Source organism: Euprymna scolopes, chromosome 30 (genome assembly GCF_053919585.1).
Source record: "Euprymna scolopes isolate OS-2025 chromosome 30, ASM5391958v1, whole genome shotgun sequence".
Lineage (NCBI taxonomy): Eukaryota > Metazoa > Mollusca > Cephalopoda > Sepiida > Sepiolidae > Euprymna > Euprymna scolopes.
Genome location: NC_136511.1, coordinates 56,791,178 through 56,806,120, shown reverse-complemented (window position 1 = coordinate 56,806,120; position 14,943 = coordinate 56,791,178). Strand labels below are relative to the sequence as shown.

The window sequence follows — 14,943 nt, the reverse complement described above, 5'->3', positions numbered from 1 at the left end:
TTAAAAAGTTTTCCACATGTCTGGAGAACCTATAGACTAAATTTCAAGTCTGTAGATTAAAAATTCGTTGAGTATATAGGTTGAGAAGTGTCTTCATGCACACACACACACACACACACGCACGCACATTCTCATTTTTATAGATATATATAGATGACGTGAAACTGCATTGGAAGGTGAGGTCCCAATTTTGAAGTTGTTTAGAGTCTTCTCTTAATTGTTATTGTTCCCAAGTCCTATGCAACTTGGAGTGGTAGTTTCTGTCAGAGTTCCAGCTATAGGTTAAACAGAATCTCTGCTATGCAAGTGAATCTAGTGATGAAGCCCCAATTTGGGAGCTTAAGGGAGCTGTTGGGAGTCATCCCTTAGTTGCCACTATTTACATGTTCACTCTGACCCATAATGATAGCAGCTGTCGTTATTTTTCTATGGCTTAAAAGAAACTTATCATATGCAGATTATTTATTTACCAAATATTTGCCAACGAAACATATTAAGTTTCTAAATTTTAGAGATGAGGATTGATAATTTGGATTATTCAGACTACTGTTATCATCTTAAGTGTTATTTTTACAACGTTTCGGCCGATGTAATCTCCGACCATCTTCAGATGTATCTTGTTGAACTTGGGAATCGTTCTCTTGGGAATCCGCATGGAATTTCAAACGGAACTATTTATTTAATCCATGGGGATAGCATGTTCATGTTCTGTCAGCTATGACCAAGTAGAAGTTCTAAGTAATTCGCAAATGTATCCTGAGTATCATCAAGCACCTGTGGCATAATGGATAAATTACTTGGTAAAATTCAGTTGTAAGTGATACTTATCTGGAGGTTGAAGGTTCAATCCTTAGTGCAAGCGATGCTCAGTGAATCTATGAATATTCTAAAATGTCTATCCTCTAATTTTTTTAATGAATTCAATTGCATTTTCAAGATTTGTATTTCTGCTGTGAAAATGTACGCATTGTTTGGGGATAGTCTCATTTTTATCTTTTTTATTCCATTAGAGTGGACTGGTCTGTGTTACTAGTCAAATACGTGCATTGTTTGGGTATCATATTCGGATATGCAGAACCGTCTGCAAAAAACTATATCCTAACAAAACACAACTTTGAATTTAATAGGAATGAACAAAATGGACAATGTTTAAAAATTCAGTGAAACATTCCTGCGCAAGCTGCTTTATCTTGTATATTAAAAAAAAAAAATGAAAATTAGTAGTTTATTTAGAAGTTATGAATTTGTTAGCGGGTTAGTGTGACATTATTTAAGGTCAATGTTATGATGGAGACAATGAAAAAAAAGAGGAAGACGTAGGAGATAGATAGATAAATAGGTAGGTAGAAAGAGAGAGAGAGAGAGAGAGAGAGAGAGAGAGAGAGAGAGAGAGAGAGAGAGAGAGAGATTTTTGGTTGTTTTGTTTTCCGACATGTCAACTGTTTTAGGGTTATTTGATGCCAAATCCAGTAATTTTTCAAAATATTTTTATGCTTCAAGTTCTTTATATCTTCAAATATTTATTCATGGAATTTAGTTTGGTTATTTTGTAGAGAAAAACTTTTTTTTTTGACTTTGCTGAACATGATTAACTTTAGCAAAGAGAAAGAGGAAAAAACACTAACATCAATGTTTGGTGCCTTTTAGGTCAAGAAGACAGTATCTTCAGATAGCCTGATCTGATAGTACCAAGTAGAGAGAGAGAGAGAGAGATAGATAGATAGATAGATAGATAGATAGAGAGAGAGAGAGAGAGAGAGAGAGAGAGAGAGAGAGAGAGAATTCGGTTAAAGAGAAACTTAACTCATATCAGTTCATCAGAAAATAATACTGTCAACGCTTCTTAACATCCATTCATTTTGATATAAGACGTAATTTAAGCATTAAAAAGTAGGAATTGTGTACGCATTTTTTTTAACCGAATCACTGCTTATCAAGGCCCCTAAAGCCACTCGAGGATAAGGAGTTAATGAGTTGGTCAAGTGCACGATGAGACAATACCTTGAGAGGATTTGGGACGATAGGAGAAACCGGACAAAATTTAAGAGGACTGCTTGACAAAAATTTATTACAAAGGTTAGCATTTCTGCATTGAAAATGTAAGTGTTTTTTGGAGTGATCCCATTTAAAAAGGGGTGGATGCAGGTAGTTCAAATAAGATACAAGTAAAAGCAAATACTTACTTTTTTTCTAACAGCAGTACAATGGGATTCAGCGTGTGTTTGGGGCGTGCATGCGATCGTAGAGGCACAATAAAGTTATAGAGGCCATTGCTGGCATTGTCGGCAGCTATAATGATGGCTCGATTTGGCCAGTTGTATTCTTTAGCATTATTATAACTACAATGTTCACATGTCTGCAACAAGAATACATAAACTATAACAAAATGTAGAGTTTGCAACAACCAATATGAATTACACACAAACAAGAATAAGAATCAATAATAAAGAATAAGAATCACACACAAACAAGAATAAGAATCAATAATAAAGAATAAGAATTACACACAAACAAGATCATTGTTACATAAAGTAATCCCGTACAATGCCTGATAACCATGCAAGTCATGATGGATTAGTTTGTTGAGATTAAAAATTGTTGTTGAGATAAATGTTTATATTGGAATAAACTAGAATAGTCAATGTTTACATAAATAATATAAACAAATAGGTTTGGGGAAAAAACAATAATTTAAAAATAGTTTAACCTCAAACAATCTGATGTAAAAGTAACTTTAAGGTGACGTGTATCTTAGGAGGATACGTGGTCTGTGAGAATTTTAATTCAGTCTTGTTTTGGGAGCCAACGAAAGAAGATGGGTTTTCCAAAACGACTGAGATGTGATTTAGAACGGTGGTTGTAACTTCTGGGAGATGAGACGATTCCGGAATAAAGAACTGTATGTATATATTATCAACGTTTCGGGTTAGTCTCTATCTCAAAGAAGTTGAAAGTCTTTATTTCAGTCCAACGATCCAAACAGCTGAACTGGCCAACGTGGAAACCGTTGGAAAAAAGTATGATCCTATTTGATGTTTTTACATCCCAACATTTGCAATGTATATCGATTTCAAAGGCACTCATGAATAGACGATCACACGAATACACATTTCATAAAGAGACGTATATTTAAACACTCATCTCTTCTCTACAACAATATACGCCATCTTAGTGCCGTTTATATACACACGTCATATAGATGACTGTGACACGTTTTGGCCGAGATCAAAGTGTAGTATCTGTTCCGACAGATGCTGCACTTGAGATATTTTGTGCCAGTCAATGGAGGGGAAACCCTCTATACTGGGATAATTATTATTTTTGGTAACCAGAGTGCCCCCTTTTTGCCTACTTTTAGGGGAGCTGGTTTTTACCTCACATTAAAAACGGCCTTGTGCCTAATTTGCTCAGTGGGGGAGCAAATAAATACCATCTGTTCCGACAAATGCTACAAGCTATGACTAGCTATGACTAGCAAAGACCAGATGTGGGGGCAACCCCACATGCCTGACCATTAACCAGCTCCCATTTCCCACCTCTCGGGAGCTGGTCCCCTTTTCCCCTTCCCCCTCCCTTCACTCCTCACATTAAAAATCGGCCTTGTGCCTAATTTGCTCGGTGGGGGAGCAAATAAATACCATCTGTTCTTCAGATGCGGCACTTCCATTTCTCGTTCTCTTTCAGTGGAGGAGAAATCCTTCACGACTGAGACAATTTTTATTTTTGTACCTTTTCTCCACGTTAAAAAACGACCCTGGTGTCTAACTCTGTCCCGTGGGGAGGCGTTGTAAATAGGTACACACGTATATACACTGATTCCATCTATATGGACCCCCACAACATAACATATACGTTCTAGTGTCATATACCTCATCCATGTCATACGCAACCCCGAACAATACAACATATTCGTTTTGGTGCTGTGACAATTCAACATCATTACAATAAAGTGACTAAGTGGTTAATGATATGGATTGAAAACCTGAGTGTGCTAGGTTCGAATCCTGTTTAGTCAAGAAAAATGCGTTCATCAAACCCTTAAGGGATCATAACACAGATGTAGGCGAATTCTTCTTCAGGAAAAAAAAAAATGAAATCGTGAAAAATTTATATCATGTCATTATGAATTTATCTTTTTAATTTCGCTAGCTTGTATGTACTGATAAAAAAAAAAATAAGGGCGTAATCATACTTATTGACTTCATTCCTAACGTTTACTTTATTTTACTTCAAAATCATACATTTATAATTATTTTCGTTGATAAACAAAGAAATTAAAATAATAATATTAGCTTAGCAAGTGGTGGTGACGATGACTACGCGATTAATGACATAGATTGAAATCCTGACTGTTTCAAGTTCGTATCCAGTTCGTTCCACAGAAATGCGTTCATCAAACCCACACTTGACCTTGTGTTTAACCTGCCGAACAGGAAGTTAATAAAATAGCTAAAGATGTGCACATTGATAAAGTTGAATGAAAAATTTGATTTAAAATCCTCTCGGATGATTCTAGTATTATTTTAATGCAATTTTCTAACAGCGCATCAGTAACAACAAAGTTCAATTTCTCTTCATCATTTGTTTGGTTTGGTTTCGTGGTTTTGTTTTACGGCATATCAACACTTTTCCTGTTACGTAATGCAGAATCCTGTAATTTTGGTAAAAGTTTTTATACTCCAAGTTCTTTATATCTTCAAATATTTAATCATGGTGTTTTGTTTGGTTGTTTTGTAGAGTTTTTTTTTTATTTTAACGTTGCAGAATATGATTGAGTTTTACAAAAGGAATGGAAACACAACCAACAGGAACTATGACCCAGAGAGTTGCAACACAATAAAACAAGCTGTCGAGAAAAAGGTCAACAGGTCAAAGTGATATAAATAAAAGAGCAGAGAGAAAACAGAGGAAAAGAGACACAAAGCGAAAATACAGGTTGACACAGAGTCCTGCGACCCCCCCTCTTCCACTACCCCCCCCCCCCGCTGTTACTTTTGAAGTGTAAAATTATAAATAAACAAATCTGTATTATAAACAATAAAGTGTCTCGTATTCATTTTAAAACGAAATAACATTTCGTTTATACAACCAAGACGATCGTATCCATTCATATATATAAAATACATGTAATTTGGTGCCGTCATATATGTAACACCCCGGAGTTGGTGCCATCCTCCTTGGAAATAACATCAGTGATATTTCCTGCTTTTGGTTCGTGCCATTTCTCCATCGCATCATGTATTGACCCTTTTGTGACATCTGATATAGATGGATATGTGAAAGCTGTTGCCATATTATTTTGGTTTTTAGAAAGCCACACAATTTTGACCGGAATACTTTATTTTATATAGGAAGGTAGCTTGCCCTTGTTCCTTCATCCATGACCGGTTAGAAGTCTTAAGTAAATCATAACTGTATTCTGAGTATCACCACACTGAGGATTGAACCTCCAACCTCTAGAAGACTGATACTTAGAACTAATTATTGCTTATCATTTTTATCTGTTACACCATGGTCCAGTTTTCAGTATGGATGATACTCCGCATCCAATAATGAATTATTTACTGGTCATGACTAGGGCTAGGACAACAGCATATTCTTTTCATTATTTTGACTCTCGAGTGTGTATCCGGTGATATCTTATATCCTTTTATATAGAGTGATGTGGTATTCGGTTGATTAACTGTGTCGGATATATTCTTAATTTTTTCATATTTTTCTACCTGGAATAAATAAATAAATAAATAAATAAATATATATATATATATATATATATATATATATATATATATATATATATATATATATATATATATATATATATATATATATGATGTCCATTCATCAAACACCGCTGATGATGCTGTGACTTGTGCGTGAAATTTTTTTGTTGCAAGAGTTGCACAATCTCCAACCACACCACTCCTGAGGCACTGTTAGATGCCAGCGGCAAGTAGAAATTTCAAGACGATTTGAAACAATGCGTAGATAAGCAAAGAGCGCATGCAGCAATATATCCGCTGGTATAACCCCTGAAATTCATCGAGTGTGTCTTGATTCCATAGGTTAATCATTTTGTGTTCTTCAGTTTCTGACATCTGATATAGATGGATATGTGTGTATGCGTATCAACACTAATAGCTGAAAGCTGTTGCCATATTATTTTGGGTTTTAGAAAGCCACACAGAGTCTTCATTTCATAGGTTAACCATTTTGGGGTCAAACCAAAATCGAGAACATTAACAACAATAAAGGAATCGGAAACGATAGAAGAAGAAAATAAAAAAGAGATAATTACTGTAGCTAATTGCAAGCAACATAGTGGTCGTTTTTCTCTTAAAAGATGGCAAAGTGTTGGACTGGTGCCAATGTAAGGTGTGACAGGAGGGAAGCCTCGGATGTAGCTAAAATTCAAAGAAACACAAGAATCAGACATCGATAAAAAATATGCACATACACAGGATATTTACAAAAAAAAAATATCTAAACATATAGTGTGTTAAACAGTTATCTGTTTTGATAATGACGTATAACATAACTTTATACTTATCATTACATATATAAATATATTTAATATATATAATACTATACAGTTAAATCCGATCAGACATTGATACTAGCGGTTTCATGAAGAATTAGGAATCTGCCCTTTAGGACTGTTGTATTTCTGGTGAGCTTAAAGGAGAGATGACACACACAATTATAGTAGAACCCCGGAGTACGGTATTAAAAAATTAGTTGCAAAATACAGTATGGTATATAATACACATGTATATAATCAAATAACATTACAAATAGCACCGTAAGGCGAGGTAAATACCGCAACCAGGGTCCAGAAAAAAAAAACATCGTATTTCACATCGTAACCTGAAAAAAAAAAAAAAAAAAAAAAAAAAAAAAACGTATGCTAGGGAATCCGTACCCCGGGGTTCTACTGAAGAAGTAATAAAAAAAAATTACTTTTCCTGGCTACAAATAACTATATTGAAAATTAATAAATTGTTATCAACGAGGAACTTTTGTCACTTAGAAACCGGAAGATCATTGTTTTAGCTGTTATCTGCTCAAGTGTGACGTTTTTTTTTTTTTTTGAATATACATATTTATGTGTCTTTTTCATAATATTTCAAGCCAAAGGTGATACTTTTACTGTTATATTTCACTAATAATTGAATCAAAACTTAAACAAGATATAATGTATATTTGTACTAAGATTTTTGTCCTATGTTTTTAACGTTTAATGTGCCCTGATTGTTCTTGTATTTATAAAAATCTGCTGCCATTGAATTTTTCTCATTTTAAAAAGTTTTTGTTATTTTGCGATGTTTAAATCAAACATCGCTGGTTTCATGGGGTGTAAAATAAATAATATTTATGTGCGATTTAACCCTGATTCTTTTTCTTCAATATAGAATAAAAATTATGGTCAATTAACTTCATTTTACTAGTTTTTACATATATCTTTTGTTATGGGTGGCGAAAATTAGTGTCATAACGCGATACGCCAGCATCAACCGCCACAGAAATTTAAGGGGAATTAAAATTTATGGTAAGGTGCAGCACTGCAGCATCTTTTCACCCTAAAAAAAAATCCTTTAAAATTACCATTTTGCAGGTTTTCGGGGTACTGAAAACGAAAATAACGTTAAAATTCCCGGAAACAAGTAGTTTCCAAGATATAAAGAAATTATAGTTTCAGAAATGGAGGATCGCTTTTCTATATTAATTTAACGTAAAAAGAGCATCCACTTTATGGCCACCTTCTTATTGGGTTTTTTTAGCTGATAATTGTAGCCTGGTAGACCAGCACAAAACCTACCTCAAACTCGTTTCCCAGAAGTTTTCGGGTGTACTAAAAACGAATATCATATTTCAATTTTCTCGCAAATAAGCAGTTTTCCGAATATTAAGCAATGTAATTATTTATGTTATAAGTGGTGGCCATTGTTGTATGTGTGGCAAAATATGCGCGCTTGTGCGTATAACAACTACCACCATTTACAACATAAAGAATTACATTGCTAATATCCGGAAAACTATTTATTCGTGGAAAATTTAAATGCGATTATTTATGCTATAAGTGGTGGTCAATTTTTTTTTAATTATTACAAAAAATAAATTAACTCTTCATTATCTTAAAAATTCATTACGAAGTTTCTGTTTTGAACAAATATGGCCGCTGCGTTATATTACTACATGAAACCTGTGGAAAAATATCTTTTCAGTATCGTGAAAACTAGTGGCCGGCCCCAATTTTAAATGCAATATTCATTTTCAGCACACCCGAAAACCTATAAAAAACAAATTTTTTAAGGTAATTTTTTTTGCTGGTCTATCAGGCCACCCAATCACCAAATAAACATCCCCCCTCTAAAAAAGTTACCAGAACCCCCACCCTAAAAAAAAAATGGTGCTCATCTTACGTTAAATTAATATAGAAAAGCGATCTCCCACTTTTTGAAACTATAATTTCTTCATATTTGTGAAACTACTTGTTTACTGGAATTTTAAACGTTATTTTCGTTTCCAGCGGCCCTAAAAATTTGTTATAATGGTAATTTTAAAGGATTTTTTGAGGGTGGAAAGATGTAGGCGAAACGTTATTAAAATACAATGATCCACACACACGTGCACACACACACACACACACACACACACACACACACACACACAATTGCTGGTCCCATAGCGAAACAGACAACATGCCCACCAAATTGTCACGTGACTTGTGTACATGAAAAATGCGACATCGGGAAAAATATAACAAAATTCGTTTTAATAACTTTTGCGTTTTGCTTCAATTTATTGACAATTGTAGGTTCTTTTCTTTTGTTGTTTAATAAAACTCAGACCCGACAATTTTATTTTATTTTTTTTTATGGTTTTATTTTTATTAAGTTCCTTTTTCCGACTTAAAACAAACAATATGTAAACATAATAAAAAAAAATGCGACAATTTTTTCTTTGTCGTTTTTAAGTTAAAAACCGTAATATTCATTTTTTTTTTAATAAGAGATGCATGCATTTGTTACATACGAGAAATTATGACGCTTACAAATAAGTCTATTTGTTTACAACCAAGATTTTTTTTTTAGCAATATTGACAATTGTAGGTTCGTTTTATTTTTGTCCGAGGTCGCATTTTACATATACACAAGTAACGTGACATTTTGGTGGCTGTGCTGTCTATATTTCCACATAGGACCTACAATTGTCAACATTGCATATATATATATATATATATATATATATATATATATATATATATATATATATAGTAGAGATTAAGGAAGCTATCACAATGTGAGGAATGAGATAGTCGGTGTTGATGAGAGAAGACGAAAACAAGTGGTGATTTACAAATCAATAAGTACATACATATACGTCTATATATACATATATTTATTCAGTTGTATTAGATACAAATGTCTTACTTGTTATGTCTGTGACAATATCCATAATATATTTCGGAAAAATTTTTTCCAAAAATATATTATGAATATTGTCACAAACATGACAAGTAAGACATTTGTATCTAATACAACTGAATAAATATATATAACATTAGATTGCTAAAGGATAGATTCATTTGGGACTTACTCTAATTGTCGACTGTTGTTCCATATTCCGTTTTCTTCCGTTTTCTCCACACCTTCATTCTCTTCTCCTTCGCTATCCGTCTGGACATCTTTCAAATCGATATTGAAAGTATCCAAAACGGCTGGAACTGGAGCGATGCTAGGACGCTTCTGAAGACTCTGAATGTTTAATCCTTTTGGCATATCAATTGTTTGTCGCTTGCTATTTTGACGGCTTAAACCAGATCCTGGAGAATTAACTTTTGTGTGCTGGAGCTCTAAGGCCACTGTACCTGAAAGCAAGTAACAAAAAAAAAAAAAAAATGGTTAGTCAAATAATAATACCGATAATAAGAATTGTTGGTTGGCATCCCGTCAGTCTAGAAGACTATGGGGTTGTGCCTGTAGAGGTGGTTGAACACCGTCTTCTTTGACTGAATAAGCCTATCTTTGATCTACATTGTTGGTTGCAGATGTCGCAGGTGAATGGCTGTTCGTCGTATCGGTGATCTGCTCAATTTTTTTTTTTTTTGACTGACCTTTTTGAATATTCTTTTGGTTTATGACCGTTCTTCGGTGGACTTTTCCACTTTAATAATAATATAAGTCAATATAATACCAATAATTGTAGAGGCACTAGGAAGAGTTCCAAAACCTGGAAATTAGACTAGGAGAAAGTGGAATCCATGGGAAGATTGAAACTATATAGCAGACGGTAATGCTAGACACAGCTGACATCTTAAGATGCAGAAACTAACCCACATAAAATACAAGCACTAACCAGTCACATTGAAACTGCAACAAAAGTAAAACAAAAAGATAGAAAGAACATCACATGGAACCAAAAAAACTGAAACTGTTGGAAATTTTACAAACTGTGCCTCAAAAGGCATTAGCCCGGCTGATACCACACAAAATAGGCATGAAGGGTCAAGGAGGATGGAAAGAATGAATAGAGAATGCATTGGATGAGTACGAACAGTACTGGGACCTTGGGGAGGTTTATTGCCACCCAAATTCCAGTGAATACCAATCATCGTTACCAACGAGAAATCAATGGTAAACAGCTGTTGCGGTAATGCGAATTCATTTGCAAAGTTTATTGAAAGAGGTGAAGAGTATTGGGAATCTGGTGAGACAAAACAAATTCATGCATACGCATACATAGATATATTACAACGGATTATAATGGCTGTCCCTTACATACATCCAAAGAGATATTGATATCTATCTACTCCTCCCGTCAACTATGTAGAGAATATCAGGAGATAACATTGTGCAACACTCAGAAAAAATACAGGACATCTGTGGCCATTTTTACATACACAATAGCATGGAAAATTCATTTCTAGCCTTTTTTGTTACTATCAAGAATTTTACTGAGAATCTTAGTGATGTGAGTGATGAACATGACGTGAGATTCCATCAGAATATTTCAGTGATGGAGAAACGTTTTAAAGGGAAAATGGATACCTAGCTTGTTGTTGGAATATAAAAAGGGAGGATGACACTTAATACAAGAGAGTAAAAAGGACAAATATTGTTTAAATTGACAATTCTGTTTTTCATTCATAACCAATAATGATAAAATATGATTACATATATGTACATGAAAACGGTGCCTACTCTAATGAAATAAAAGCCAGGTTTATTATCAGAACCACGTTTCTCACTTTGAAACAGGTCTCATGTGGCAGGTATTTTTTTAACCTGATGTCAGTTTTTGGGCAATTCAATTGAAAAATTGGACTCAAGAGACGTGATGCAAAAAATCGGTTCCCCGTTGTAACCATGTTTAAAATGATCAAAATTTATAACTTTAGTAAAAATAAAGTCTCTTCAGTAAAATTAAATGAAAGGAAGAAGGAGAAAAAGAAAAACAAGAAAAATAGTGTTTCTTTCAAGGAAAGATTTATGGATAAAATCCAGTAAACGGGGATACAAGATGAAAAATCGAACTTTGCAGAAATTTTGTTAAAAATGGTTTTTCGTTGTAATAAGATATTTTTCTTTCTTTTCTTGTTTTTTTTTTTTTTTTAAATATATGTAATTGTAGTAATATAAAGCATTAGTTAAGTTACTTCCTAACACGTGTTAGTGTTGGCTGGACGCCATATTGAATATCCACTCGAGACAAGGGACATAACGAAATATATAGAAGAAAACCATCAAGTTTGATCACTCCAACTTTAACATAAGATGTCTTTAGTAAAATGAAAAGAAGTAAAAGGAAAGGGAAAACGGAGAGAAGGAAAAGAGTTTTTCTTTCAATGGAAGGTTTGCAGGTAATTCACGCAATACAAATCAAAAATTCAATATTCACTACAAAAGGGAGATAAATCTTCCCATTGCATAGACGGCAGTTAATAAGGGATAATCTTCACAAAACATTGACATGCAGCTCTATTTCAATGAGCTGTCCGAAACACCAATTCACAGAAACCAAACCTTTGGAAAATGTCACCAAATACCAATTACTGAAAGAATACTTCTTCGCTCTACCCGCTTATAGCACGGAAGTTCAAAAAAAATTTTCTGACATGCCCACTGGACAGAGAACCAATCACTCAATGCGCATGACTGGTTTTAAAAGCTGGACTCTGAAACGAATTTATCCCCTTTTCAGAAAGATTGCAGCTAGTTTACTTCTAATGTCATGGTATGACAGTTTTTATTATTTGTTTTGTTGCAAAAATTACCTGTCATCTTTACGCTTTAGAACTTCCAAGATAATTCTTCATTGCAATGATCTATATGTATGAATAAATTTTCAAACTCTATCTCCTCCGAAACTAAAAGGTAAAAGTTGCAGAGTGGCGCTAGGGACCTCAACTGATTGGATTTGTTTATAGCCGTTCTTTTATAGATCTTTAGCCAGCAAAAAATTGTTTTTAAGGGGGCAAAATTGGGTAAAAATTGAAAAAATCGTCATACATTTTGTGCATTAATCTTAGTTCATTTTTCATTTTTAATCGGTTCATATGTGTGTCATGTTGGTACAGTGTTAACGTCACCAGCTTTGAATGTTTCGGTTTCGATTCTAGCTGATGGCACCTAAATACTTTTTTTACTTTTACTTTTGAAATCACGACTCTATAATAATATATACGAAATCTGGACAAATTAAAATATCATATTTAAGCGTATTTTACGCTTGGGCAAAGCCGGGCGCCCTACCCCCGCTAGTACTAACATAAAAACAAATTGTATGTTAATAACATTGTTTTATATTAAAATCATGAAAGACTTATACCATAATGATTATTAATTGGATTATTTGAGTTACTGTCGTCATTTTGGATATTATTCTCACAACGTTTCGGCTGATGAAACCTCTGACCTTTTTGAAACCTCGGGAATCTTTATTTCTGAATTTATTTATGAAATCTCATTTTATATGACATCAGGACATTACTCAGGAGAGATTCGACTCTCTAGAAACAGCCTATGTAAGTCAGCCTCACACAGGAAAAAAAAATCATGAGCACATACAACACCTAGAAGTCCGAGTCACCCATTTAGTACTAACCAGGTTCAACGTTGCTTAACTTTAGTGATCCAGCAGGAACCGGTGTATCAATGTGATCACCCGCTACTTAATTGGCTGAAAATGCGAAGCTCGTTGTTTGTTTGTTTACGAACAGGCGATTTGAGCACTATAAAAGTGGTGGTGGGTGTCTATTTAAATAGACATTCCGACGAGTTGTTGCTGCTGCTGCTTTTCAATTATATCATATCTTATTAGGAATACGTTCCAAGTATTTACTCCATTTTTTTATTAGTTGTTGTTGCTCTTCTTCTTCTTCTTCATGTTTTTCTTTATCATCATGATCATCATGATTATTATTATCGATGATCATGATCATTATTATCGTTTTACAATGCTTATTGTTTTTTTTACAACACTTATCAGTCATGTTTGTTAGCATGTTAAATGTTTTAGATATGATTTCCAGAATAGAATAATTTTCAATATAATTTCTCATTGTAACCCCCACTAAAATTGCTAATAGCATATTCCCTAATTGCAGCTTGTCAGCTACGATCATTCCCTTCAACTTCCCTATTAACGAAATGGATCTATGTTAATTACAAATATGCTTCCAAAGAACTTCTAGAGTCTATAAGCAGTTTGTGCTTTTCATCAAACAATCACCAAGAAATTTGTAGTTGATGGTTGAATATGATTAAACATTTTACTTATCTTTGCATTAAATACTAATCCGTATTAATCCATATTAATCCCTATTAATCCATATTAATCCATATTAATCTCTATTAATCCATATTAATCCATATTAATCTCTATTAATTCATATTAATCTCTATAATCCCTATCAATCCATATTAATCTCTATTAATCCCTATTAATCCCTATTAATCTCTTAATCCTTATTAACCATTATTAATCCATATTCATCTCTTACTGTGCACTTAACAAATACCATATAACTTAGTTTGCAAAACAAAGGTCATCCACAAAAAGGTCCATCTTTATTGTCTACCATTATGGTACAAAGTAAAAATTATAGACAGAAAAACGATGGAGAGTAAAACAACTCCAAAAAGCATCGCATATGTTGGGTGAGGATCAATTACTAAGTAAATTTTGTACAGAATTTAACTAATCTGTTCAGTGGATTGGTTAAGTTGTACTAACCACAAAAACAAATACTATAGTTCGATATTTTATTATTATTGGTTCCCCAACAAAAGGAGGGTGGACCTGTAAATTCACTCTTGTTTGTTCGTCCGTTCGTCTGTCTGCGCATTTCTCAATAACTACCTCTTGGAATTTTTTGAAAATTTGCACAAACGTTAAACATGATGTGAGTAAAAAAGTAACAGAATAGATTTTCAGGGAAAACTCTGGTTGCCCCTCCCCCTCTAGGGAGTGCCTTTCGGGTTAAAATGGCTTAAATTGACACTTTTGTGCTTATTAAAAAAATTGCATTTTGCAAAAAATTGCTATTGTATCTACAAATAGTCTCTCATTCTTAGACACGGCCTAAAAAAGAATCTGAAATCTAATAGGTCCTGTTTATTGTTGGCCAAGCTTCAGCTTCTGTCCCATCACTACTACTATGTTGCACCTGTTTTGCAAGTACTTTAAAGGAATATGCTCTGAAGAACTCTTAGCACTTTTACCCCTCAACATACATACTCCTGATTAACCTGACAAGCAGCAAAATCCCACCTCTTCATTCTTGGGATCCCTAGATGCCAAAAAGCCTTCTGCTCTAATAGTTTCTTCCCTTGGACTGCTAGACTCTGGAATTCGCTCCTTGTTTCCATTTCCTTGACTTTACTAATTTGAAGAAGTTTAAATGTAATGTGAACACTCATTTCACTGATCAACTCACCA

The 14,943-nt window shown here is 33.9% G+C and overlaps 1 protein-coding gene across 3 annotated transcripts in view; it reads right to left on the bottom strand.

The window, feature by feature from the left end:
* Window positions 1-14,943, bottom strand: part of LOC145254815 (potassium channel subfamily T member 2-like) — a 534,670-nt gene that overhangs the window by 136,371 nt on the left and 383,356 nt on the right. For all 3 annotated transcript variants that reach the window (XM_080113638.1, XM_080113639.1, XM_080113636.1), the window contains 3 exons: window positions 9,601-9,871; window positions 6,299-6,404; window positions 2,184-2,356 (listed from right to left, as the gene is read on the bottom strand). In XM_080113638.1, coding sequence (XP_079969764.1) covers window positions 2,184-2,356; window positions 6,299-6,404; window positions 9,601-9,871 — 550 coding nt within the window. The remainder of the gene's footprint in view (window positions 1-2,183; window positions 2,357-6,298; window positions 6,405-9,600; window positions 9,872-14,943) is intronic.